The 25,528-nt window shown below is 39.3% G+C and overlaps 1 protein-coding gene across 1 annotated transcript; it reads right to left on the bottom strand.

The window, feature by feature from the left end:
• Positions 1-1,510: 1,510 nt before the first annotated feature.
• Positions 1,511-24,311, bottom strand: b3gat1a (beta-1,3-glucuronyltransferase 1 (glucuronosyltransferase P) a). Its single transcript, XM_088011816.1, has 5 exons — positions 22,976-24,311; positions 15,817-16,322; positions 6,649-6,945; positions 3,427-3,534; positions 1,511-2,411 (listed from the first exon to the last, which is right to left on the bottom strand). Exons 1-4 carry the CDS (start codon positions 23,085-23,087, stop codon positions 3,448-3,450), a joined length of 1,002 nt encoding a protein of 333 aa, XP_087867942.1. The 5' UTR covers positions 23,088-24,311; the 3' UTR covers positions 1,511-2,411; positions 3,427-3,447.
• Positions 24,312-25,528: the final 1,217 nt, after the last annotated feature.

Below are 25,528 nucleotides of genomic sequence, written 5' to 3'. Positions count from 1 at the left end.
AAAAAAAAAAAAATCTTGTGCTTTTCATTTGCCTACAATGACTTCAGAGCTGAATGTTCATTTTTTTTTTTTTTTTTTTTTTTTTTTTTTACATATATCACATTTTCAGGGCCATGCATTAATGTTTATGCTTTTTTTTAACTCGATTTCTGATGCTTCTTAATTTTTTTTTTATTTTTAATATTCATAGACAATGGCATTTAGCCAATATCTGATGCAGATTTGATGTGCCCAGACAAAATAAAACAACAGAGTTAGGATTTAGATATATGGAGAACCAAAAGTGCCACAAAGTAATACATAAAAACAACCAACAGAATTTGCCTAAATGGGTCATGATTACATTTGTTAATGTACTGCGATGTATTGTAAAGTAGTTTGAATTGTCATTGAGATTACCAATAAGACTTTAGTTGTGAATGAATTCTAATTTAGCAAAAGACCATATTTGATTAGTATGTAGCAATATTTATTTGTTTTGTAATGTTTACTTGCTTGTCTGTTGTTCATAAAGACACTGAATATCGGCCATTCACTCTTCAAATGTCACCAGAATCCAGAATTTGGACAGTAAAAGTGAGAAGAGCTGCAGTATTTCAGAATCACTGACACATTTTTAAAGAGCTGCATTGGATCAGCACAGTAGTGAATAGATTCTTAATTACATGACCTTATAAAGAATAGGTTTCCTTAAAAAAAAAAAAAAAAAAAAAAAAAAACCCTAAGGAGTGTGAAGATTTTATTTTAATTAACCTAAATTTTTATTCCAGCCGTAGAAGCATACCAAGGCAAATCCTATGAAATCCTAACACCCCCAAAATTAGGAGTGGCTCCTATCTAGACACTGCTTAAAAAAACTTTCTGGTGGTTTAAACATCCAGCCTGTTCCTGGTGGTGCTGCTGTAGTATTAATCTAGGTAAGATAGTGGAAGCGCACTCAGTGAATTAAATGATAAAGGTTCTGCCATAAAAGACTGTTTAATTTGTTAAAGGTGGTTTTCCCAAATGTTTTTAATCTCCATTTGCCCTGCGAGAGATATTTTGTTTATATGCAAGAACAATGATCTGAAAGTTGTGCACATAAATCAGGAAAATCATCCTTTGTTACAGCAATGAGATAGATGCCTAACCAAAGAGAGTCCATGTGAGTGTAAGAATTTCCTTCAGACCAAATCCGTCATCTTCAGAATATCTGCGTCAGCTCCGCCTGCGGACTGACGGGCATGCAGAAAGAAGAGAAAAACTAAATTCATTTTGCACTGCAGCACAAACTCATTAGATAATTAATGACATGTTTTCTTAATTATATATTTGGTAAGGTATTTTTTTCTCTCTAATAAATAAATTTCAATGTGGCACTTTTGGGCCTCTGTAGGAGTTTGACGTTTGTGAATCTGAGCTTGAATGAAAGATTCTTCATTTTGAAGGTGCCGCAAACTAAATGTTCTCTTAGTAAAGTCTCACACATTCCACCAGTATTCTGCAAGACGAGTGCAGACAGTAAATGAGCTTTATCTTTCAGTTTCAATAATTTAATAGCTTTGCATTCACACATAAATACAATAGTTCAGTGCATTTTCCCCCAGGCCTCCGATTGGTCTCATATTTGTTTGCTACGTATAAACCCTTCCTCAAGAGAAAACCCCTTGTTAATTTTAAGTGCTAAGAAAAGTGTTAAGTTTTTGGATTTCTATATTTCTTAAGTTGAACACCAAAGCTGAGTTTCTCTTTTAAGTGGCCCACTGTATATGCATGAGTTTTAATGATGGCGTAAAGTTGACGATGATAACCCAACAGGACATGAAGAGAAGAGTCAATACAGGTGAACTAGCAGATCAAGTGTTCATAAAACTCCTAAACCAGTTAAATTAAATTACAGCAAACATTTGTAGTTATTAAAACAACATTTCTTCCTTGCTGAAAGTGAACTCAACTTTTTTTTTTTTTTCTTTTTTCTTCTAAATCCAGCACTGATGATGCGTTCCACATCCTGAACCTCCTTTTGTGTGCAATGTGCAGATCCTGGTCCGTTTCTTTCAGATCCTTTGCGTTATTTGCGGAGGAAGGATAGTTTTCAGACCTGCTCGCTTGTTCCCGTCTGCTGGCTGTATGCTTTTCATATTGTGCTGTCCCACCCAACCCCCGGAGAAGGTGCAGGAAAACCTCGTTAGAGATCCGTCCTCTTTGCTCTTCAGTGGTAGATCCGAAGAACGACTGCTGCCTCTGCCTGCTGTGCTTTGATATGATATAGTTGACATGTTTTTGGTCCATATTTGAAAAAATATTTTTAACCCATGTCGTATTCCTCCATTTTGTTTCCTTAGAATTAAGACTTCATCACAGTTGAACAGTTCTATAGAAACCTGACTGTTTCTCTCCCTCCCCCCCACCGCAGATGCAAGGCCCACCACCTGCAAAACAAAACAATTAGTTAGCTGAGAAGTAGCGTTCATGTTTAATTTAACTCCATTACCCTCTTTATTTCAGAGAGCAGCTGCTGTAATAAAACATTTATTACAGTTGCTGCACAGTTTATTAGAAAACATCAAAACACCTGTTCCTTTCATACTGTAGCCGCAGTGCTGTGAAGAAGTGTTTGCCCCTTATAATGTTTGAAAAATCTGTAGCTAATTACAAAAGGCTGACTTGAATTTTACCGGCCACACAAATGCCTTATTTTTTTTGCCAAACTAGTAGAATCACAAAATCACTTAAACAGACCGTGTTTAACAACAGGAAGCAGGCTAAAAGACCTCAAAACGGAGCACGCCTTATCCCAAGCTATAGAAATTCAGGGGCAGATTAAAAACTAAATTAGTGATGGTCAGAAAATGATCCCTCAGCCATTTGTGAGACTTGTATGGAGGAACAAGGGTCTATCTGTGCACATTTCTGCTCCAATATAGCATTAAGTGGTCATCCAAGTAAAAAATAAAAAAAATAAAAAATGCACCACAGGCCTTCAGTTAATGACAAACTTCCCAACTCAACTATGAGACAGATTCTGGATAAAAATAGTATCAATGGGAGAATTCAAAGGTGAAAATCACTAATGACAAAAAAGAGACACAAGGACCTGCTCATCTAGACCATCCCCAAAACTACTGGGAAAATATTCTGTGTACTGATTGGAAAAAAGAGCAAGTCCACCTCTGACTGCCTGATAAAAATGAGCAAAATTATGGTTTTAGAGTCAAAGTCCGAACTTAAAAATTATTAAAATGCTGCATTTGCTCAGGTTATCTGTATCTGATAGAATTTGTTGAAATATTGGCAAAATTAAAATGTGACAAAAGAAAAAAAGATGAAATCTATAAAGGCGGAAATGCTCTTTCTGCACATTAGTTAGACAAAGTAGAATAATAATAATAATAATAATAATAATAAATTCCTCCCTTTGATGCATCACATAGTTTCAATATTTACCAGAGTTTGAGGAAAGTACAATCAAATCTCCATGTTCGGATCTGTGAATCCTTTCTTCCCCTCATTCACAAGGACGGGTTTCTCTGTCCTTGTATGCCAAACGAGAATCTGGTAAAAAAAAAAAAAAAGAAAAAAAAAGCATGGAAACACAAACAGCAGAAACATTAGTGGCATGCTGTTCCCTTAATGCACTGATTCAGCCTCATGTTCTGCAACTACAGACGATTCTGGACGCTGCTCCAGCAGTACATTCACCACCACGGGGCCTGTCTATGTGTAAAGAGCTACTTGAGCGTGAACCCTGCAGAGTGAAAGGAGGCAGTGTTGAAACGGGTTTTCTTACAAATTTAGCACAGCCCTTTTTCAGCTTGTCCTCTTCTGACCACAGAATAATTGCTTCCTTCAAATGACTGACAGCTCTAAATTATTTGTTGTATAAACTTTTCCCTTTGTGGCACTGCTACAGTTTTCTCCCCGGTTCTTCTGGATACGTTTTTGTTCCATTACATCCTCCAAAGTCTTCATGCTGGCTTGCTTTTGCCCCAGAGACAGAACAAACACGCAGGAAAACGCTTGCAAAGGGTGGGTGGGGGGGAGAGGGGGAGGGAAACAAACTCAAAGTGTCAAGCTCATTTCCCTCTTCTCTCCTTTGTGTTGGTACCCTTCCTTCTTTCATCTTGCCTTGGCAGCAGTCATGAAATATGCATGAGCCGTGCCAGGAGCCCACTCCCTCTCTGCTCAGGTGTAGTGAGGAGGCGGGTAACCGTGACGCTCGCATCTGAAGTGGACGATTATAAGAAAAAGACATGCACATACACGACTTAACCCCCACCCCCTCCCTTTTGCTCCATCTTCACCACCCTTTTTGTCCATCTCCTGCACTCATCTGTAATCAGTGTGACGTCTCTGCCTCCTTCACCGAGTCCAATTCAGTTCCGTGAGCAGTTCCCTGAATCCCCTCTTTTCATTTAGGCCTGTGAAAGGCAGGAGAGGAGCAGGATGAAAACCTGGCTGAGAGTGCGTCCCTTCCCTTCCCCTCCTTTTCTTCTCCGCTCTATCTTTGTCTGTGTGTGTATGGGTGCTTGTGATGAGGACTGGCTTGCTGAAGGCCTCTGGCTGACTCCTCTTTGCCCGGAGAGAAAGCTTAGCGAGGTGACCCAGAGCAACAACCGCAAGAGGGAGCGGTAAAGCTGGAGAGAAAATAGTCCATCTGCACCAAGTGCTTATGGGAATAAATGCTTTTTTTTTTAGTTTAGTTTAGTTTATTTCAGACAAACCTTTCACCGACAGTGTAAACAACACAAAGTACATAATATATTTCTTAAAAACACATCACATCGGTGATTATGAGTCTGAAAACGAGTATGATGAAGTATAACTTATGTAATCATACCCCTTTTCCAGCTGTAATTTATCACAGTATTTTCAATGTCCAATATCCTTCCTGACAAAGGAAATAATAAATGTAATAAAATTTCCTCAGCTAGATGAAAATAGTGCAAACACACACATACATATTTGTACACATACATATATACATATTTACATATACAAACATATACACACCCATCTGCTTATATGCAGAATACACAGCTATTTACATACCTTTATATATTTACCCACACCTGCACCAACATGCCACCTACTTGATGACATCATACCTAAAGTTTTAATTCCCAGCCAGGATTATCCCCCTTGTTCTTCCTTATACCTTTGAATAATAGCTGTTTTGAGACCTTTCTTAAAATGTCTCATACTTGGACTTTGCTTCAGCTCTTTAGAGAGTTTATTCCAGATCCTCACACCAACACCAGAAATGCACAATGTTTTCATTGTTGTACGAGCCTTCAAAGTTCTGAAGTTAAGGTTTTCTCTATAGTCATATCCCCCCACTCTATCAATAAATAATTGTTGAATCTTTTCTGGCAATATTTTGTTTCTGACTTTAAACATGATCTGTGCAGTTTGAAACTTTTTTTGAAACTAGATATATTAAAGAATGTATATAGAAAAGGTTTTTCTGGTTCCTTGATTAGCAACCAAAAAAAAAAAAGTTTTCTATAACGAGCAACGGCTATGCTGTATTTTACTGATGCATCAAGGATAAAAGGGGCTCAAGCCCCCTGCGCCCCCCTCTGCACGTGCCTGGTGCATGTTAATACATAACGACCCATATTTTGTACTTTTACTGTTAAAATACACAAATATAAATGTTTCTAGAGGGAGTCTCAAGTTTTAGCAGATTTTAGCATTTGTTGATAATCACCGTGAATACTGGGGGTCCATAGAGGTTAAATCTTTAATTACTGTGAGCCTCATGTCAATATTTGTGTGCTTCAGCAGTGCTTGTGCTTCTTCTTTAAAGTTAAAAGAAGCCGCTCAGTGACTTGCACTGAATATGGAATGCAAGTATGTACATTTGAGAACCATTTTTCCATGTTTATTAAAAAAGGCACCAACGGAAACTCTGTTGAGAAACAGATTTCTTGAAAAATAAAGTTTTGATGTTTTAATGATGTTTTAAGAGGACTTCTTGCAGTGTCCTCTGTTGCTGCAAGAAAATTTTATTTTGTCGCTGTGATCAGGATAACATTCATTAAAAAACCCCAAAACAAAACAAAAAAACATGGTCAGCACAGCCATTTAGGGGAATTTCTAAAAGACTGGGGGAAGGCATTAGATTTTAAATGTTTTTTTGTCATTTGTGCAAACATATGAAATCATGTTGTTTCTATTGCTTGTTTCTTAAAAGAATACAAAAAAATATTTCTAGAACCACCCTGTTTGCGGTTTTGGTCATAGTTGACAATGTTCACATCATTATCACATCGTTAAAATGACACTGGTGGCATGCAAGCCTCTACATTTATTGCTACGCTAAAACTCAGATGCAGCAACCGGAGGGGGGAGTATGTGTAAATTATTTTGCCACTTGATTTTTTTATTTATTTTTTATTTTCAACAGATTTAAATTAAATCTACATTCAACTAAGCATTTAACATAAAGTACTTTATAAGATTAATGCTTTATGTTAATTAAAGCAGTGAACATGAAAACGAATAAATAAATGAATGAATGAATGAAGAAGTTCCCAACTCAAAACCAATTTACATCCTGGACCTTATTTTGCAGATTTTGGACTGTGTCAAATACAGTTAAACTGTTTTCAGTTGAGCTGCTGAACTTTCATGATCATAGAAAAAAACAAAACCTGAGGTTACCTTAGTGCAGTTGGCAGCTTTTGGCTCCAGGTCATTGAGTGTTACAAGTTCTCGGAGCAAGCTACTCTCCTGGTAGCCTCCCTTCACGCCGCGGAGCTTAAAGTACGCCTGTGGTTTGGCGAGGATGAGCTTCAGGTTGATGGCGAAGCCAGCCATGTCGATGGCAAATGGCCGGTGGGGGTCGAACACCGCCTTCCAGCCGTAGACCTTTCCGGCTGCGTTTACCTTGGGGGACTCGTAGCGCAGGCCACCCACGAAGGCCACAGGCCACACCGAGACTTTCCGAGTCGACCTCATCTAGCCGGAGGAGAGGAAGAGGGAGGGAGAGAGAGAGCATATTAGTGATCTGAAGGAGCATACATGACAGGAAGACAGTAGTTTAGCCTCAGTCAGCAGCGCTGCAGCAGAGCATGGACGGAGATGATTCATTCTGAAAGACGGTGAATATTGACCGTGCTGCTGTACCAAGTGCAGCTGACACACTGTTCAAGGGCTGCAGTACAATAAGATAATGAGGCGCAGCCATCTTAAGAGGGAGTAAACACGGGCAGAGCCAGGAGGCTTTAAAGGAGCAGAGCTATTAGAGAAAATGGCTCAGCTTCCTGGTTGGCTCAAAAGATTCTTTAAGGTGGAATGGCACCATCCTCCTTTTTACTTCCCCCTTGTTTGGTCCTTTAATCTTCTGCGATCAAGCACTTTTGCCGCCCTCTCCTTTGTCGGTTGCTCCTCGGGTTCTTGCCACTCTGACAAAAAGCTGCAGCTGTAATAAAAGGTGCATTTTTATAATGAGGGTCGAAGAGGATTTAGAAATTGCAGAGGCATTTAGTCAAACTCGATGCAGCAGAAATAATGATGCCTCTCAAGTACCTCTGCAGTCACTGGTAAGATGCAGTGCTCGCCTGCACTGATGGAACAAGCAGACACATCGGACGCATTCGTACCTTTTCCGTTTCTGCTGAGCGTTCAGGTCAGGTGATTTAGGAGAAGCACAGTTTGAACATTACGAAGCGGCGGAAAACCTTGGGAGATTCATGGATGTGAGCTCCTGGGAGAAACAAGTAGCTGAGTCTGTTCTAATGAGCTCTAGGAAGTAATGGTGACACTGAAGAGATACTGGGTTTGTATGTGTCTACGTGCATGGTTGGGCTAAAAATATCCTCTGCCATTGGTCACATTTTTCTATCCAACATCATCTCTCATCACACTCTTATTCTGTCTTTTCGGTCTCCAGCTTGCTTTGTCGGCTACACAAACCGTTTCTCCCCGCGCCGTTTCAAGGATGAACGTTCTTTGGCAGGGAGTAAATCCGTCTATCGTCTGGCTGCGACGTCACTTGCCAGCTTCCTTCTTGCAGATATGTTTACACCTTCCCCCACAACAAGAGAAAACAACAAATCAGGCCCCTTGCAGGTGGTGTCAAGAGGTTTGCCACTCTCCCATCCACGCTGGAAATGTGAAAATGAGTGTTCCGCTTGCTTCTTCTGGAGGGAATATCAGCCGGAGTGAAACTGACACAAATCCCCTCTTCTGCTGGCAGCCAAGCAAATGAAAATGCAACCAAGTTTCCCACCGCCTCACTCAGGCGAATATGATGGGTTTGTACACAATTCCATGTGTGGTGTTGCTCCAGTTTCGCGAATGCATGCCAGTCTCGGGATTTAAGCTCAGTTTCCTGCTCCAGTTTGCTAGGGGCCTACAGAGACACAGTACTGTGTTTGAGATGTTAGACTGAAGAAAGAAACAAAGTCCTTTGGTTGAAAAGACACATAAAAACCAATTATTCTTCTGGATTGTTCAGTCCTTAAGGATATTTCGGGAGACAATGGAAACTGCCCTATACACTTCTCTAATTTGTGGAGTCTATGGGTTATTATCCAAGTGAAAGATTTTCATAAAAGTTTCTCAGACTTTTCTTTGTTTCGAAAACATAATTTATTCAAGTTTAATCACTCCCCAGTGATTAAACTTGGGTAAACTTCAGCAAGCCCAGACCCGTTACATTCTTGTTGCTGAGAGGAGACAAAAACTAGCCCAAAAACTAAATAAATTGACTCTCCAAAAGTTTAAAATTATAAGCCTTTCTTTGATTCAAGACCCTTTGAAATTGTTGATACTTTGGATAAACAATTTTCTACAAAAACACAACTGTTTTTTAACTTGTTTTGTTATATTTTTAAGTATTAAAAAATATAAACGATTTACGTTTTTATTTTAAAAAAATATACGATTTTTGTGGTAAATTACTTTGACCATCTTGGCAAAAGGTTTGGACACTTCTGCTCCTGGACATTGACACAGACTGCAGATTTTGTACTGCTCGCTTTGCTCCCCCATTAATAACAGCTAAGGTTATTAGCCATTGATGGCTAACAACCTTAGCCATTAAGGTTGTTCGGAATGTAAGCGCTATAATCATTTTGTCTTTAATTTAAAATTAAAATAGTGCTTTGTTTTGAAGTGACTCGTCGTTGCTGTGCTTATTAAAAGCTTTGGCTTTTCTAAAAGTGGAGATAGGAAGTTATCTCAAAATTGACAGGACTCCAACAATCAATCATTCTACGGGGCTTGTCAGCAGTTGACCAATCGGCGGTCGCAATTTGTATCGTACACGCACCTATCTGGAGGAAATGAACCTCCAGATAGGTGGTTGTCAGTGGTTGCTAATGGTAACACGCTGCGGTCATAAAGATTTTGAGGAAAATAATAGGAAATTATGGTTCAGCTATGTCAGTAGAGAACATGCAAACCTGACAGCTGTTACCCAAAGTGTGTAGAGGCGCAGAATTGAACTTGTTACATTTTAAAAACCCAAACGGAGTCTGGAATAATGCAAGAGATGAACCAAGGCCTGCCTGCAGTCGACCTCATCTCCACTTGAATGAAACTGTGATCAACACCTACCACATGTTGTCTGCCAGAAGGTAACTGATAGTAAATATCCCTTTCCATTGTCATAAGGACACTTACTGATAGTCAAATCAAAGATTAATAAGTGAAGGTAGTTATCCTTGATTGTATGTGTAAATTCCAATGGTAGCACTATGGCAGCTTGGAAACGTGCTGCAGTAGCTGTGGTATTTACATTTAAGAACCTTTTTATGCTACTGTTTATTTTTAAGTATTTTCCTGAAGGCAGAGTTTCACAAGCTTGTATCATTTAAATCATTACTCACCCGCTTTGTACGTGCAAAATAGTCTGACAGCTTTCACACTCACATCCAAAGAGACTTTGTGCCCCACATTCTTCCTCTGGCTGCAAAAGACTTGGGCTTTAACGTTTCTCCGTTGTTTCACATAAATAACCTTGTAGACCTGATGCACGACTCGTTAGAGATTTTTATTTATTTTTTTTGCTTGTTGTCTTTGCCTGAGTGTTGGCTCATAAGGCAAAATGACTCAAAAAATGTCTTAGGTAAGGCATCGAGTTTCCCTACTTCCGCCATTATTACATAGTTTGTCGGATATTCGCTCTACTTCCGCATGGGGACGGTGTCGGCATCAGTTCAATTTTTATGCATCCTTTATTCCATGAATGTTGGATATTTTTAAAGATTGCTTACTAAGTGAAATGGTGACAAGGGACAATAACACTACAGTACACTAAATAGTGAATTAAAAATAAGGTTTTGGAGGAGAACTTTGCATGCATCATTATTCTTTTATTAAGTATTCGCAAGATTTAATTAAGGACTGACCTAAAAAGTATATTCACATTCAAGAATATATTTATCATTGTCTATGTTGCTGCAGTTGATGGATTTAAATATCTTAGTGTGCATTCATGAAAGCAGCATAAAAATGTTCTCCATTGCTTCAAAATCTTAGCAGTATTACTTGTTTACTTATTGTTCTCACTCTTTACAAATCAAACTGTTCTTGTCTTGAAATTTATGAAGTTTAAATAAATTTAAATTAAATTCAAATTCTAGTAACATAAACATATACAAACATGAGTCAACCTCCTCCCATTTAAACATTCGTCAGTTAATTTAAATGTTGGTAAATGGGAAACTTTTAATTCATAAATGCTTATTTTTTTCTTTCTTACATGTAATTTGAAATTTCGAAGATGAGCAATATCTGGTTTGCACACAATTAGCACACTTTGAATTAGCATTGCAGCCTGTGGTTGTTACTGTCTTATTGACTATGAGTGAGTGCTGGGGCTCGTTTGTGGAAGATTTTCCCTTGGGGACAATAATGTCTGAAGTGTAAGACTCAAAGGATCAGCAACATGAAGACCCTGTTGAGAGTGCTTTTCATATAAAACTCCTATTAAGCCAGGGGTGTCAAACTCAATTTCACCGAGGGCCACTTCAGCATATTGGCCCCCTCAACGGGCCACATTGACGGTACAGATCAGGAGTGCATCCCAGCTAAAACACCCCAGACAAAAGGTTGACTCCCTCAGTCAGGTCTGTAGAGGCTTATAATGAGTCAATGGTCCAGGTGTGTTAAGGAAGGAATTCATTTAAAGCTGCAGATGGTAGCTCTGGAAAACTAGACTTGGGCAGCGCTGGCATAAATGTATGAAAATACAATGTTAAAAATAAATTAAACACCTCATATTGTTAAATAACTGATTTTATGTATTGAAGTTTTAAATATTACATTTGAGTTTCCATGGATGTAAAATTACTGCTCAGTTTAAAAATTACAATATTTAAATCAGTGTTTAAAGGTAAGCAAGCAAATAATAAAAACAAGTCACATGGGCAGACATTATAGACTTTACACAGAGATTTAGTCTCAGAGGCAACTGAAATCAATTAATTAAAAAAATCCTTTCTGAATATTATCTCATGGTCTCTGAACTAAATGCGTCTTTCTGACCGGGAGCTGACGGCGTGTTGAAGAGTTATGGACGGACGCTTTGGAGCGTCTGGATAGGAAGTGCATTACAAACCTTTGGTTGAAATGTAGTTTGTAGTCAATTCGTGCTCAAAACCTATTTTAAGTCAATCATCGGCCTATAAAATGCTGTGGGGCCACATGTGGCCCGCGGGCCTTGAGTTTGACACGTGCATTACACCATTGAACTGCCAATTGGCAATTGAAGTAAAGTAGCTTCGATTTCAAAGAAGCCGACATTGAAGTCGATTGGCAAATGAACCATCACCAAAGAGGAAGGCTCTTGTTGTCTCACTGCACCCCAAGAGATGCATAACCTACAAAAACTGTTTCTGTCTGGTTTTGAACCAGAGACCTTTTGCATGTAAAGCAAACATGATAACCACTACACTACAGGAACTGAACTTCTCTTGTTTGTTTCAGTTTGAGGTTCCAAAGTGGATGATGTGAGATGCAACGCATGAAAATTTCAACTGAGGTTTGCACTCAGATACCTGGATTCAGAGTATAGACCATGACACCACAGGACCCTTGTTGACCTTTAGTAAACACCTCTGATGAATAGAACATACAAAATCTGTTTCTGTCTGGTTACAAACCAGAGACCTTTTGCATGTAAAGCAAACATGATAACCACTACACTACAGAAACTCATGCTCTTTGGAGTGTTCCTGGTAGATGATCCACATTTTGTTAGAGACTAATGTCAACGATAGGCATGGAACAATGTCAAATACTTACAGATCCTCTCAGAGAGCACAGTAACTTGGTGAACAAACTGTCAGACTTATAATTGTGCCTACTTTCACATTACAGTCCATAAACTAAGCCTGGGATCAAAAAATTGTATTGAAGATGTCATTAGCAGAGACAAATGGTTCTACAGAGACTTGGCTAAATGGCTATAAAATAAAATTAATACTTACAAATAAAAAATGGTTCAAAAATAAAATTAACACATTAAAATAAAAATATCTCTGAAATACAATCAACACTTGAAAATTAAAAATGGTTCAAAACTAGAATCAACACTTCAAAATACAAAATCTCTGGAAAATAAAATATTATGTATGTTGTTTTGAAAAAATTAGAATATAAGCACTTTATCAAATCTTCAATGTGGTAAGATCATGTAAGTTCTTCTTAAATCCATGGAAACTCAACAGTTTGTAAGGTAGGTGAGTTAGCTCAGCAGGTTAGAGCACTGTGCTGGTAATGCTGAGGTCGTCAGTTCAAACCCCATATGGGGCAATTCATGTCTAAGGTCTTTCACACAATCAACACTTCAAAATAAATAAGGTTTCAAAAATAAAATCAACACTTTACAATAAAAAAGGTTTCAAAAATAAAATCAACACTTCAAAATAAAAAATGGTTCAAAAATAAAATCAACACTTTACAATAAAAAATGGTTCAAAAATAAAATCAACAGTTCAAAATGTATAATGGTAACTGTTTCTGTCTGTTCAGTCCATAAAATAAGCCTGGGATCAAAAAATGTATTGAAGATGTCATTAGCAGAGACAAATGGTTCTATAAAGACTTGGCTAAATGGCCAACAAATAAAATCAATACTTACAAATAAAAAATGGTTAGGAAGCGCATTACAACCCTTTTGTTGAAATGACGCATTAAATTCAAGTCTCCATTACAGACCAGAGAAAACTAAAGAGTGTTTATCCATTTGAGGAGCCGGCAGTTTATCTTGAGGAAATAAATGACGACGGAGAAGTTAATTAGACTGTAACATGCGCAGTCCGCTGTTCAACCACTGCGGAAACCGCTGGAAGTAACTCATCCAGCGGATTTAACAAATGGAGCCTTCTGGGTTCACGTTACCCAGGAGAGCGGCGCTCTGGAGGAGCTGCAGACGTAACATCTGTCCGTTTTGGAGAAGCGAAACCACGCACAAAAAAAAAAAAAAAAATCCTGGTAAAAGCGCACACCGGACCGCACAGGGTAAAACACTCAGAGTTCAGTTGATCTGTTTGGATCAGACAGATCCAACTGACTGATGAATTAGCGCAGATTTTTCTGCAGATGGGAACCAGGAGGAAGTGCGTTCAGACCCCAGCGGGTGAAGTGATGCTAATTTAATTTAATTTATTAAAAGTTATTGGGGTGGTTTTTGTCACTACAGAGAAAAATGTAGATGCATTTATCTGCTTAATTTGTGATGGGATCTGGATTCATGGTGAATATTAACTAAACCGCATAAAATGCGGCTAAATGGCCGATGTTAATATGATTTTAATTTCACGGATAAAAATAGTATATGACCGATATTTTTATGTTGTCGGTCAAGATAACGGATAACAAAAAAAGTCTAGCGCCACCTGCCGCCCTGACACCAATTCACACATCTTCATTCACAGTCTTACTTGTAAATCGATTTTTCTTTACTTGGACGTTTTGATGTTAGCTTGTCGATGTTTTATTCGCTGGGAAAACCAATAAGCAGTTTGAGGTGACTCTGCAGCTCTCTAGTGGCGAGAAGCCGTAATGTTGGCTTGTAACAATCGGAATGCATTGTGGGAGATGCAGTTTGTAGTCAATTCGTGCTCAAAACCTATTTTAAGTCAATCGTCGGCCTATAAAATGCTGGGGCGGGCCACATAAAATGACATGGCGGGCCGCATGTGGCCCGCGGGCCTTGAGTTTGACACGTGTATTAAGCTGATAGTTTTTTGTGTGTGTAGGATTTGTCTATCTTCAGAACTCTAATGAAACACTGCCTAGCAGCATTTTAGTTAACAGAGAGGCAGTTTACTAAGACTATAAAATCGTGATTTGCTTTCTCTGTTTATGATGCAATCACGATTTGCAGTGTTTCATTACTTTTTGTTCTAAGTTAACTTGCTCAGGTGTGTATAATTCTGTTTTATGCAACCTTATAATCTTTTCAAATTACCTTGTATAAATACAGAGCTTTTTTCAAGTGTTAATAAGTCACCTGCATATCTGACTGACCCACATCTACTCTGCTAATGCCTGTCAGGATTTCAGTACGCTGTACAGTAGTTTCATCTATTCAGCTGTCGCCTTTTATTTTTCCCTTTTTCTTTTGTCACACTCCCGTAGCTCTGTCTTTGCCCCCCAGGGTTTTAACTTTGGCCTCTGAATAAGCTTGTTGGAGGTGATGGAGGATCTCAGAGGAAGGCAGAGCACTTTGGCTGATTTCCAGAGAAAGGTAATGACAGTCACCATCAATACCGGCCACTCCATTTGCCACAGACAACGTCTGCAAAACTAACAAGACTTGAGGTTAATACTGGCAGGACCTACACTGTTTCTGCTCAGGTAATTCGACTGATGTCGAAACGGATGGCTTGAGATGTGCTGATTACATATGCTAACATCACTCGGGCAGCTTCAGATCCCTGACTGGGCATGTTGTGAGCTAAGGAATTGTCTGACAGAAAGGAGAAAGGGTAGCTGAGCAACATGCTATAAATATACTGCACAGGAAAGTGATGATGTAAAATGTTTAGGAGAAGAAGTGTGAACCGTATGAAATAAATGAAGCAACATATAAAATTAAAAGCTTTGTATATTTCCTACACAGATTAAAATGGAAGTTGAGAAGTATGGCTGCTTGTGTCAACCTGTGCAAAACGGGCAACTCAGCTTAGAAAGAATCTGGAGCTAATGCTATGATGGGGCCAAAACATAATATCATATGTGTGTATGAGTGTAAAAGGAAAATTGCATCTTTATATATCATGCAATGTATTTTTGCATGTTTTCACACATGCAGGTTGTGAAATCATGTTATTCCCTTTAGACAGCATAGCAAATCTAGTATGTGATCTTGCACAGAAAACTGAGTTTTCTGAACCACAAAACAAATTAATAAAAAAGAAAAAATGTTGGAAATATTTTTAACGACTGCATTTTCTGACTTTAACCCGGTTCATCTGCAGCGAAACACACAGTGCAGAAGCTTCCCACACAGTGAAAGTTATGAGTTGGCAAAAGTACCAAAATTAAACTTTTAATATTTCTGCATACACTATGGAGAATTTCAAAAACTGAACAGATTTCACTTGGATCATATGTCATCTGAACTTGAGATCAGTTGCCCGTGGCAACTGAAAATGAAGCAAGCTGCAAGGCAGTGCTGAAATTGCATCATGGTTCTTTCGGTAGAGCAAACTGTAAACAGAAAAGTTATGAAAAAAAACATTCATAATCGTGCTCAAAAAATGCAAATACATTAACCAAAATTTGAAGTGCAGCATTTTATATTTCATAAGTATTTGTGTAAAACACCAGAATATACAGTGATAGATCAGCAGGATTGACAAAAGTATTTACCTCCTCAAATAGCTCCAGGCTGTACGAGTTGTCATCGTCTGCAAAGTAGACGATGCCCGGCTGGCTGTTGTTGTTTTTGAAGGTCTCCCTAAGCCAACGCAAGGCCAGGTTCCGCTGCATGGTTCCTCTGGGAATCCTGGGGTCACGAGTGTCACCTCGTACCTTAAAGTTCTTGGGAGTCTCCACGTTGAGGTGGGTGTAGTTTAGCCCCGTCTCTCGGAGGAGACTTGTGACGAGAGGAGTTCTCCTCTGCGAGTCTTCTATCAGAATCCAGTGCAAGTTGGGGACATGGAGGAAGGTGTTTGCGATGCGGGTCAGCTCTGCCTTCTGCACCGGCCGGCTGTATGTGGGAGTGATGATGTGAATCGTGGGCAGCACATCTGACCAGGGTGGAGGCCGCGTGTACACGTACTCTGTCCTCACCACTTCCACAATGTCCTTATCTGAGGCACAGTATTCTTTGGAGTCCTGACCACCAGCCTCCCTCCTGCCCTCGCCGCCTTCATCTGCAGATATGGGGATAAGAAGGCAGGTAAGGCATTAGTGCAATCCTGAGCTGCTCTGAATATTTGCCTCAGGTGACTTAAACCCAATGGGGGTAAAGTGTACCTGAGAGTCGGTGGTGGTGGACCGCAAGCCTCTCTGGAATGATAAAGATCTCTTTTACTAGGTGGTGACAGGCTGCAAGAAGTGAAAGCAGGCACCGTGAGAGGACAAAACAGCTGGCGGAGAGGGAGACAGTGCGAAACGACGGAGGGGAAACATGAGCTCAGCTATTCTGAAAGCATTGCTTATGGACTTTTATTCAAATGTAATCATAAGAACAAGTACATGAGGACTGATTTTTTTTTTTGGTCCAGACTCCACCACAGACTCCCTCTCCATTATTTTGCCTTTTACTGCATCGTTTAGGTGTAGCCCTGCTATAATTTACCGCAACTGAGGATATCTTTGACAAATTTCTGAACAGATAGGGCATACATAGGATTTTTCTGACAATTAGAGTTGACTTGAGCTGTTCTCTCTATATCCTATGTAGTAACTTGTCCAGCAGAGGGCTCTTAATTTACTTTTGTTAATATATTTAGTTTGAAAGGTACTGAGAGAAAACGTGCTCCATATGTGATGCAACTGAAATAGTTTGTTGGGTTTTATTTTGCCTCTCAGTGATTGGATGCTGAAATGAATGATGCATGACTTTAAATTCTGATTGGCTGAGGGGAGGGAGCGGCATCATGAGTATGGGATGAGTGAGGAACGAGGAGAGACAGAAAGGTGAAACTGGAGTGAGCAAAAACAAAAAAAACTAAAATTGCTGAAAGTTTTAGTTGTGAGTTTTTGAATTAGGTCACAATTGCACATGCTTCAATGTGGAACAGCCAAACATCAAGAAGCTGTGGCATGCTAAAAGCATTATAGTGAGATTTATGTGCAGCTACACTAGACCGAAGTGGGAGTGAGACGCCGCCGAATCAGATGGCGCTTCAGGCTTCCGAAATGTCTGTTAGCACCTCTGGCAACATGGAATAAGTGACTTTCATGGTTTTGTGAACCTACCGGAAGATACTCGGTGGCAGTGTCATGTACAGGCATGTTGGGGGGGCAGGTGCTCAAGTGGAAAAAAAGGGCACCTTGTGTGGCATATGGAACCACCAGCTGCCTTAGTAATGTGAGATTTTTTTCTTCTAGGCACAGCTTGTGCATCATCTTTGCATATCTATTTCAAATCAATAGCCATGTATTGTCTTGGGCTACACCCAATAGACTGTAAGAAAAAATAAATAAATAAATACAGAAGGGCACTGTTTTGTCCAGAGGAAAAGGGGGCAGGTGCTCCAGCGCCTCCTAGTGTCTATCTGTGCAAATCCCCTGCTCAGTGGCAGAAACAAGGATAGCTCTTCAGGTGACCAGAAAGTCTGAAAGCACCTCTGGCAGTGAGGGAGACAGAAACGTGCCATCCTGACCATCTGTGCTGAGCTTCACTAGATCCATACTGCATAATGTCAGGAGGTGACACATGCGGACACAGAAAATATTCCAAGGTTGAGTGAGTACTCTCATCTTGTTTGTGACTCATTGGATTTAATGGGTCTCATTGAGTTTGGCCCCACTGCTTCCAAGTGTCGACGACCAGGCCGACAACGGGGTTTCATTTGCATATCCTAATTTTTGGGGACTGGTAAACAACCCTGATTTCTATTTGGCTGTTTTCTTTTAATGTCACCAGCATGTGTAGTTTTAAAAATGGTTCCACAAGTTGACAAGTGCAGGGTTTCCCTGAGACCCTGCACTTGACCAACATCATGTTTTTATGTAAAAAAAAAAAAATTGTAAAAGTTAACAAAACATTTTATGACAATGTAATTGGAAGACATTGTTGACAATACTTAAACACACAACTGCAGACACTTAAAAAAAACATTCACAAAAATATATTTTGTAGCCATTTTATGTTCCTCAGTTGAATCCTAATTAAGTAATCAGAAATTGGCTTCATCTTAAAGCAAGCTGTGTAATGCTGGTCACATTCGGAGCTGATGTAAGGCAGAATGAAGCGGCAAGTAAAACCCACGCGGCCAGCCACCACGCTTATAATGCAGGGGGCCACCCTGAATTGCACTGTAAAAATTGATTGTTAAATTTAAAAGGGAAAATGTGTACAGAAGTGTAGAAGTTTGGTTTAATTGTTTATCGCAAAATGTTTTATAAAAATACTTTTAGGTTTAAAGCTGCGGTGTGGATTTTTTATAAGAAAGAAAATGCAAATTTGTTGAAACTGTCACCATGTTGTGACGGTGTGGTCTGAGACAAATCTGTTTAATCTTGGATATTGAGGTTGGTGTACATGTAAAAAATTAAGCTGAATGTCTGCTAAGTCAAGTAAAATAAATTAGTTGGACTCAGTACTATTCTTGGGGGTACTACACATACATGCTGCAAACATTTACATAAAAAGACATCCCTCAGGGATCCCTAATTAACTAAAACAGTGGTTCCCAAAGTTGAGGTCAGGACCCCAATGACACCCACACCCTTTATGAGTCATGAAACAAAAAGTAAGGGGCTCTTACAATAAAATTATGACACATAGTGATGTACTGAGAGCATATTTTCAAATTTAGTAAGAAGCCTGCTGAGGCTGCCAGTCTTGTTTGATTGGGTTCATGGTGTTTTACAACTTCAACAGCAATAGACGTAAGTGTCTGCCAATGTTTCTCTGTAAGTGGGAAGCTGAAAATGTTGCAACTTACTGTAGTAAAGTTTTGAGATGACTGAAAAAGGTCATAGGAAGCCTTGATGTCCAGTTAAATGGCACATGAATAAAGCAGGACGTGGCCCAGTAGGATGTCTAGATCAGAGGTAATGGACAGCCTGAAAATGTGTTAACATGCTGGTGATATTATTTTATATTACATATTACAGATCTTAGTGGCAATAATATGTTTTTTATGTTGTCATTTACTGTGTTTCACGTGCTGTTCAGTGACAAAAAAGTTATCGGTATCATTGTGTTTCAACATTTTAAAATTTTGATGCTACGAAATTTCTATCACCCAGTTATTAAGGATTAAAGTCTCAGATAAACATCCCAGAGAAAGTGAGGACCATATACAAGCACAGTGCTGCCTCTCCCCCACATGTTGATGCACACTTCAGATCAGCTGGTCTGTTACATTTCGCATCAATAATTTTACCATAAAATATCTGTGGTCAATTATCACACGGATGGTCACAAAATTAAAACGAAAGGAGCACCATCTATCACTTCCAGTGAAGTATTGCCAGTTTAAAACTACAGTTGGCAAGCTGTGAACGGCATATGTTAAGCAGCCAAGTGCAGGCTGGCTACCGGAGCAGATAGCCTGACTGATTATCCTGCTATACTGGTTATACGTGCTTTACTCTAAGGAGCCATATATACAGCAACTGGGAAAGACCTCAAAGGAGTTGAAATTCACTATAACTTCAACAGCTGTTTATTCCTGATTTTTCACTTATTCTCTGTGCCAGAATCAAAATAATAATTAAATGTTAGAGGTGATAATGACATAGTGTCATTCAGCACAGGTGTGAGTTGTTAAAGTGGTGTAGTGCATAGGTAACAAACTCCACAAACTGTTCAATTTTTGTTTATTTTATATTTTTTGTAACAAAAAAAAAAAAACCTGGCAGGTTTTTACATCACATGTCACATTCTTACTGTTCTTATTGGAAATTATTTCTGAGTTTGTTCAGAGGAGAGACAATGATTATATCGAAGGATGCTGAGTTTGGAGCCCCTGGGCAGGAGGCTGAGTGAAATGCCAAAATGGACATTTATGGATGCGGTGAAAGAGGACATGAAGTTACTTGTCGTGAGGGAATAGGATGCAGAGGGTAAGACTTAACGGAGACAAATGATTTGATGTGGCAACCGCTGAAGGGAAAACCAGAAGAGGAAGAAGGAGAAGATTTCTAAGTCTCATTTATATTTATCCTCATTTATCCTACTGGCTGGTCGCACACACCATACGTCATCACTACATCACTCCCTCCACCCTCAAAGCCAGCTTGCCCCTGTACATTTCAAAGTGATGCTGGCCTGTTACTATTTGTGAAACTGTTGTTGTTTATACTCAATCATGTCACTCTTTGAGAACCTCATACCAGTACATAGCTATTTTAGTACAGATTTTCCTTCGTAATTTTTCAAACGCTCAGGATTTGTTTGATTGATGAGGAAATTAGATGCTTAACAGCTGTTGTACCAGGAGCGCTATTGTGCATTTTCAATAAATCTGAAAATCACAGTGTTTAACTGTGGATGTCAGTTTAATAAAAAATAAATAAATAAATAAAGCAAGCTGACACAGCAAAACAAAATGGTTTAAGCCCAATGCAAACTCCCCATAAACAGCACAAGACAACTTGTGCTCTCTCTCTCTCAGGGTTGCTTGTTCTTGTATCCCTTTTGATGTTTCCAGGAAATAAAAAAACAGATCTGCTGCAGTTGCAGGGAGCTATGAAGACTTGACAGTAGGGGAGCACCGATTGCAGTTTTCTGGCCGATTGCCAGTTACCAATCTTTGTTAAGTTGACTTAGCAATTCCGATTTTGGTTGATCTTGATAATTTTGTTTTAAATATTGCTAAATATAGCCAGAATGTCTATATTCTGGCTATATTTAGAATATAGCCAGTGAATTGGCAACAGTGGAGTGACTATTGCTAACAACAAACATGAATACATGACTTGATGCTTGGGTTTGTCAGTCAAACTTTTCTCACAGCAGAGCAAAAGAGGACAATGGTTGGTTTTTAGACATTTGCAGAGGTAAATTAGATCGCTTTCACATGGAAGTATTGGCCAATCACAGATCTCCCAAATTAAGGAAATCAGGGCTGATTTATAAGATGTTCGTTAAATCAGCTGTAGGAGAACTCAATGTAGGAGTTCTCGTAAAATGTGAAATGTACAGGCCATAAAGTCCGTTGTTGTTTTTGCCGCTAGCTTGCTTTCAAGCACCACATTTTTCTGTTTTGTAGAATATCTACAGGCCTAACAAACTGCTTCGTTGTGATGCTGTTTACACCCCTCTTCCTGGACTCTGTTGGTGTTTGCTCATATTCTGCTATCTTCTGCTATTTAAAGGGTTTGATTTTTTTATTTAATCAGTCAGAGCCTGTCATTTATGCCTGCTCTTAAACGTTCCTTCCAGCATAATTCGTGACAAGTTGCATCTTAATTGCATCTGTGACTTGCAGGGCTAGAAAAGCTGCAGATTGTGTTTGAAAACATGCTGACAAATTTGCCTTAGAAAAAAAATGTTCATGTGGAGTGGAAGATATCATGCTGAGCATCTCTTCCGAATGGACAGATTTATGCCCTAATTAACATTTCCTTTGCTAATACTGTAAATATGACTTCATATGACTCACTATTTTATTATCTGCCTGGTGACGAAGGTACGGCTTATTTTGACAGATTAATCTGTCCCTTTGGATTGAATCTTATTTTGAGTGCTAGTGTAGCTTTACCTGCATAGCTTTCAGCACAGGACAGAATATGACTGTAGCATCACCAGTGTTGTTTGTTATTGTCATGCCAAAGTTAAAAAATGTCTTTGTCACTGCTCACACTCCAAGATTTTTCTGCATTACAAAGATTAGCCCAACGTGCTGATAGCCAGATGTTGAACAGAGCTGCCAGGGAGCACTCTGCCAAAATAATAATAAAAAAAAAAGATCAGCACCCTTTCTCTTAAGGTCTACACAATTTGAAGCCTACAGGAAAAACTACATCAGATATAACTGTAAAGAAACAAAACAAAAAATAATTACTTTTTTCCATTGTACTCTCTGCAGATAAATTAACCCAACTTTTCTTAGCGTTTTAAAAATGCTATACGTTTTCCTGAAAGGACACTATTTAAGGTGCTTTATTTAATGTCATCCGGCACATATCTAATAAAATTATTGCTTTTTGAGTACGTTTAGAAAAACCTGCAAAAACAAACAACCTCAGATTGTATGCATGTGCATTATCTTCTGTTTTGGATCATTTGAGTGAATGTGGCTTGTTTGCTAATCCCTCTACATGCCCTCTTCGACACCACGAGTGGAAAGCAAACAGCTTCATTGATTCAGGTCGCTCTAATTTGGATGTTTACTCTGCATCGCAGTTGACATTTTACACAGTTCGTTAGTGGTCTCTGAAGATGATCAGGACACTCAGTAGGTGTTAATGACTCAGGCGGGAGCGCAAACACGATACCAGACGTGGACGCAGCATATTCTACGAGACTGAACGATAAGACTCATGTGGGTGGCCACACTGTGGGAGGACATTGTTGTGTAAGCTCATATGCAGTGGGCAGATTTGCATTAATAGAAAAACAAATGCATATGAAATGCAGCTATGCAATCAGCTCCTATCAGCTGACTGACAGTTGGACATAATCGTCTACGCTTCCACGGCTATTTTGTTCTACGCTGTTTACGTGCACAACTCTCTGTGATGAGACTTACAGTCACTAGATAAGTGGTATTGAGTTGTGCTGGTCATGGCTGATGAGTGCCTCCACATGAACAGCCTTTTGTCTGAAACCTGAAGTGCAGTGTTAGGTTCAAGGACCCACTTGAATTCTGATATTGCCAGTGAAGTGTGGTGTTTGGCGTACCCTTTCGGATAGCGAGGAGTGGAGCTATAGCGCTTTGGTGCCAAACGGTGATGAGTAGAGTCCAGGGTAACACGATCAACACGATGGCAAGAATATCTCTTCTCTTCGGCATCTCAATGATTGGTTGTTTGGCTCCGGATTATCTGAAAAAAACAAAAAAAAAAAAAAAAAAAAACCAGAAACATCTTTACTCTATACATTGTAACACAAAGCTTTCAAGGTAAGTCATGATGTGAAAATTGCAAAAGATAGATGAATAATGTTCACATTCCCAGAAATGGGAATTCTATAGAAAATTATTTCCCTCCCTAACAGATTTTTTCTTCTTCTTTTGCTTGTTTGTCACACTTCAATATCAGAGCTTTTGGGTGATGAACTGATGGACATCACCCGAAGTCATTCTCCATCAGTTACAGCAAGTTCATCCTGAAGAAGCTGGGGATTATCACACTTCTGTGAGTCCATCTGACAGCAGAAGGAGAAACTGGTAACAGACAGTAAGTGGAATCAGCCATTTCTGCAATACCAAGAAAACCAGAGTCCTGTCCTTTCCCAAATGCAGACAAAATACTCTAACCACAGATCAGCTGAATATTGAAACTCTAGTTGTCCATTTGGGAGCTAATGATCTGGCAAAACAACAATCGGGGATTCTGAAAACAGACCTTACCATTCTTTTGAATACTATTGGAACACTAAAACTTAAGATTTTTCTTAGTGGCCCTGTCCCAGCAGCAGGATGGGGTGACCTGAAATACTCTCGACTTCTTTCTATAAACAAATGGCTGATAAAAGCATGTACTACCTGCATAGTGGCCTTCATTGTTAACCACTGGATCTTCTGGGAAAGTTTGCACCTTTTCAGACTTGGTGGACGCCATCTTAATAACCATGGGATGAAGCTATTCTCTGCCAATTTATTTCATTTCATCAACGGGAACAACGTGGCCACAGAAAAACTGGCTCAAGGACACCTGATTAGGATGGGACCCACCGCATATCAGGAAGCTATTCCAAAACAAACTGGCAAAACATCAACTGGAGAAGAAGTGGCAGATCTCTCCCTTCCTCCCTGCTCTGGTTCCCTCCCTGTTCTGCTCGTTCTTCATCTCTAAAAGCCTCTGATGAATTGTCCTCTCCAGGAATTGAGTTTCTCACCTTCATGGATGGCATGAACCAACAAGTTCTCCTAGACACTTCCCTTCTTAGCACACAAATAACTGATTTTAATCTCTCTAAACCACCTACTCGCACAACAAACTTCACCTCATCGAAACCACCTGACCCCTGTGAGGAACCCCCACTTGTTTCAGAAGTCTGAGATCGGGGTCCAGACGGTAGCCTTACTCCCATCTTCTTCCAGAATGCATCTTTGAATTAATGACTGAGCATAATATTGATGTTATGTTCTTGACAGAAACTTGGCTGATTGACAATAACGATTCACCTGCACTAATTGAATCCGCGCCTCCTGATTACGATGTTTTAAAATGAGAATAGAAAACAAACAAGGAGGTGGCATAGCATCTTTTTATAGGAAATATCTGATCTCCAAGCACATTATTTTGAATATCTTGGATTTGAAGTAAAAACCCTTAAGCGAACTCTGATGCTAATTCTGTACAAAACTCCAAAACACGTGAATAATTTCTTCACTGACTTTAATAAGCTTTTATCTGTCATATGCATTCATTTTGAATGTCTAATAATTGTGGGAGATTTCAACATCCATGTTGACAAGCCCAAAGACAGAGGGGCAAAAAAGCTGTGTGACGTACTTGATAATTTGGGGTCTGACTCGGCATGTTAAACAAGCGCAGACACATACTGGACCTGTTTATCAGTAAGGGTGTGAATATTTCTAATGTCTCTGTCACTGATGTCGGCCTGTCTGATCATTTCGCTGTTATCTTTGAAAGTACAATCACCATTGACTCTTTTAGCACAACAGCTACTATCTCAAAACAGTGCAGCATTTGACACTGTTGATCATGACACATTACTGAGATGACTGGAGAGTTGGGTAGGACTCTGGCTCAGTTCTCATCTTGTTCAAATCGAGGAACAGGGATTTAGCTGAGCTATGGATGGAAAGTTAAAGAATGGTCTTTTTGCCCTCCAGCTTTGTGTGCAGGTGCAAAATTTTTGGATGTAAACAACAGCATGCAACATGTCTATAGCTAGACAGAGAGGCCAAGAGTAAAGCTTTCCCCTCCTGTCTAATGTGAATGCTATTTTGAGACCCTTTAACCTGAAGATCAGGCAGTTACATACAAGCTGACAAAAGTAGAACGGAAATGGAGGTGGGAGGAAGTGCGCCACTATTATCAATCCGTTGTGTAAAAGTGTAGTAGTATAAAAAGAGAACATTTTATAGTGGCTTAAGAGAATGCTATGCCATTCATTTTTAAACTACCTTGCTTTTCTATTTGCTACTTTTGCTGGAAACACTCTTCCATTCTCGGTCTGTTTCATGCAGAAAGATTCCAATCCACATAACCTTTGGCTTCTCTGTAAAAAAAACCCCCCAAAAAAACAAAACAAAACATCTAA

This window comes from Poecilia mexicana, unplaced genomic scaffold (assembly GCF_051168715.1).
Source record: "Poecilia mexicana isolate PSO_F unplaced genomic scaffold, ASM5116871v1 scaffold_13, whole genome shotgun sequence".
Lineage (NCBI taxonomy): Eukaryota > Metazoa > Chordata > Actinopteri > Cyprinodontiformes > Poeciliidae > Poecilia > Poecilia mexicana.
Note: the sequence above shows the minus strand (reverse complement) of the source record. Positions and strands in the feature narration are given on the sequence as shown.

Bases quoted from the DNA above. Each gene is read 5' to 3' on its own strand.
- b3gat1a (XM_088011816.1), bottom strand. From the start codon at position 23,087: ATGCCGAAGAGAAGAGATATTCTTGCCATCGTGTTGATCGTGTTACCC. The intron at 16,323-22,975 runs GTACGCCAAACA...CCATATCTGCAG, and splicing joins ACTCCTCGCTATCCGAAAGG to ATGAAGGCGGCGAGGGCAGG. The intron at 3,535-6,648 runs GTAACCTCAGGT...TTTTTTTACCAG, and splicing joins AAGCTGCCAACTGCACTAAG to ATTCTCGTTTGGCATACAAG.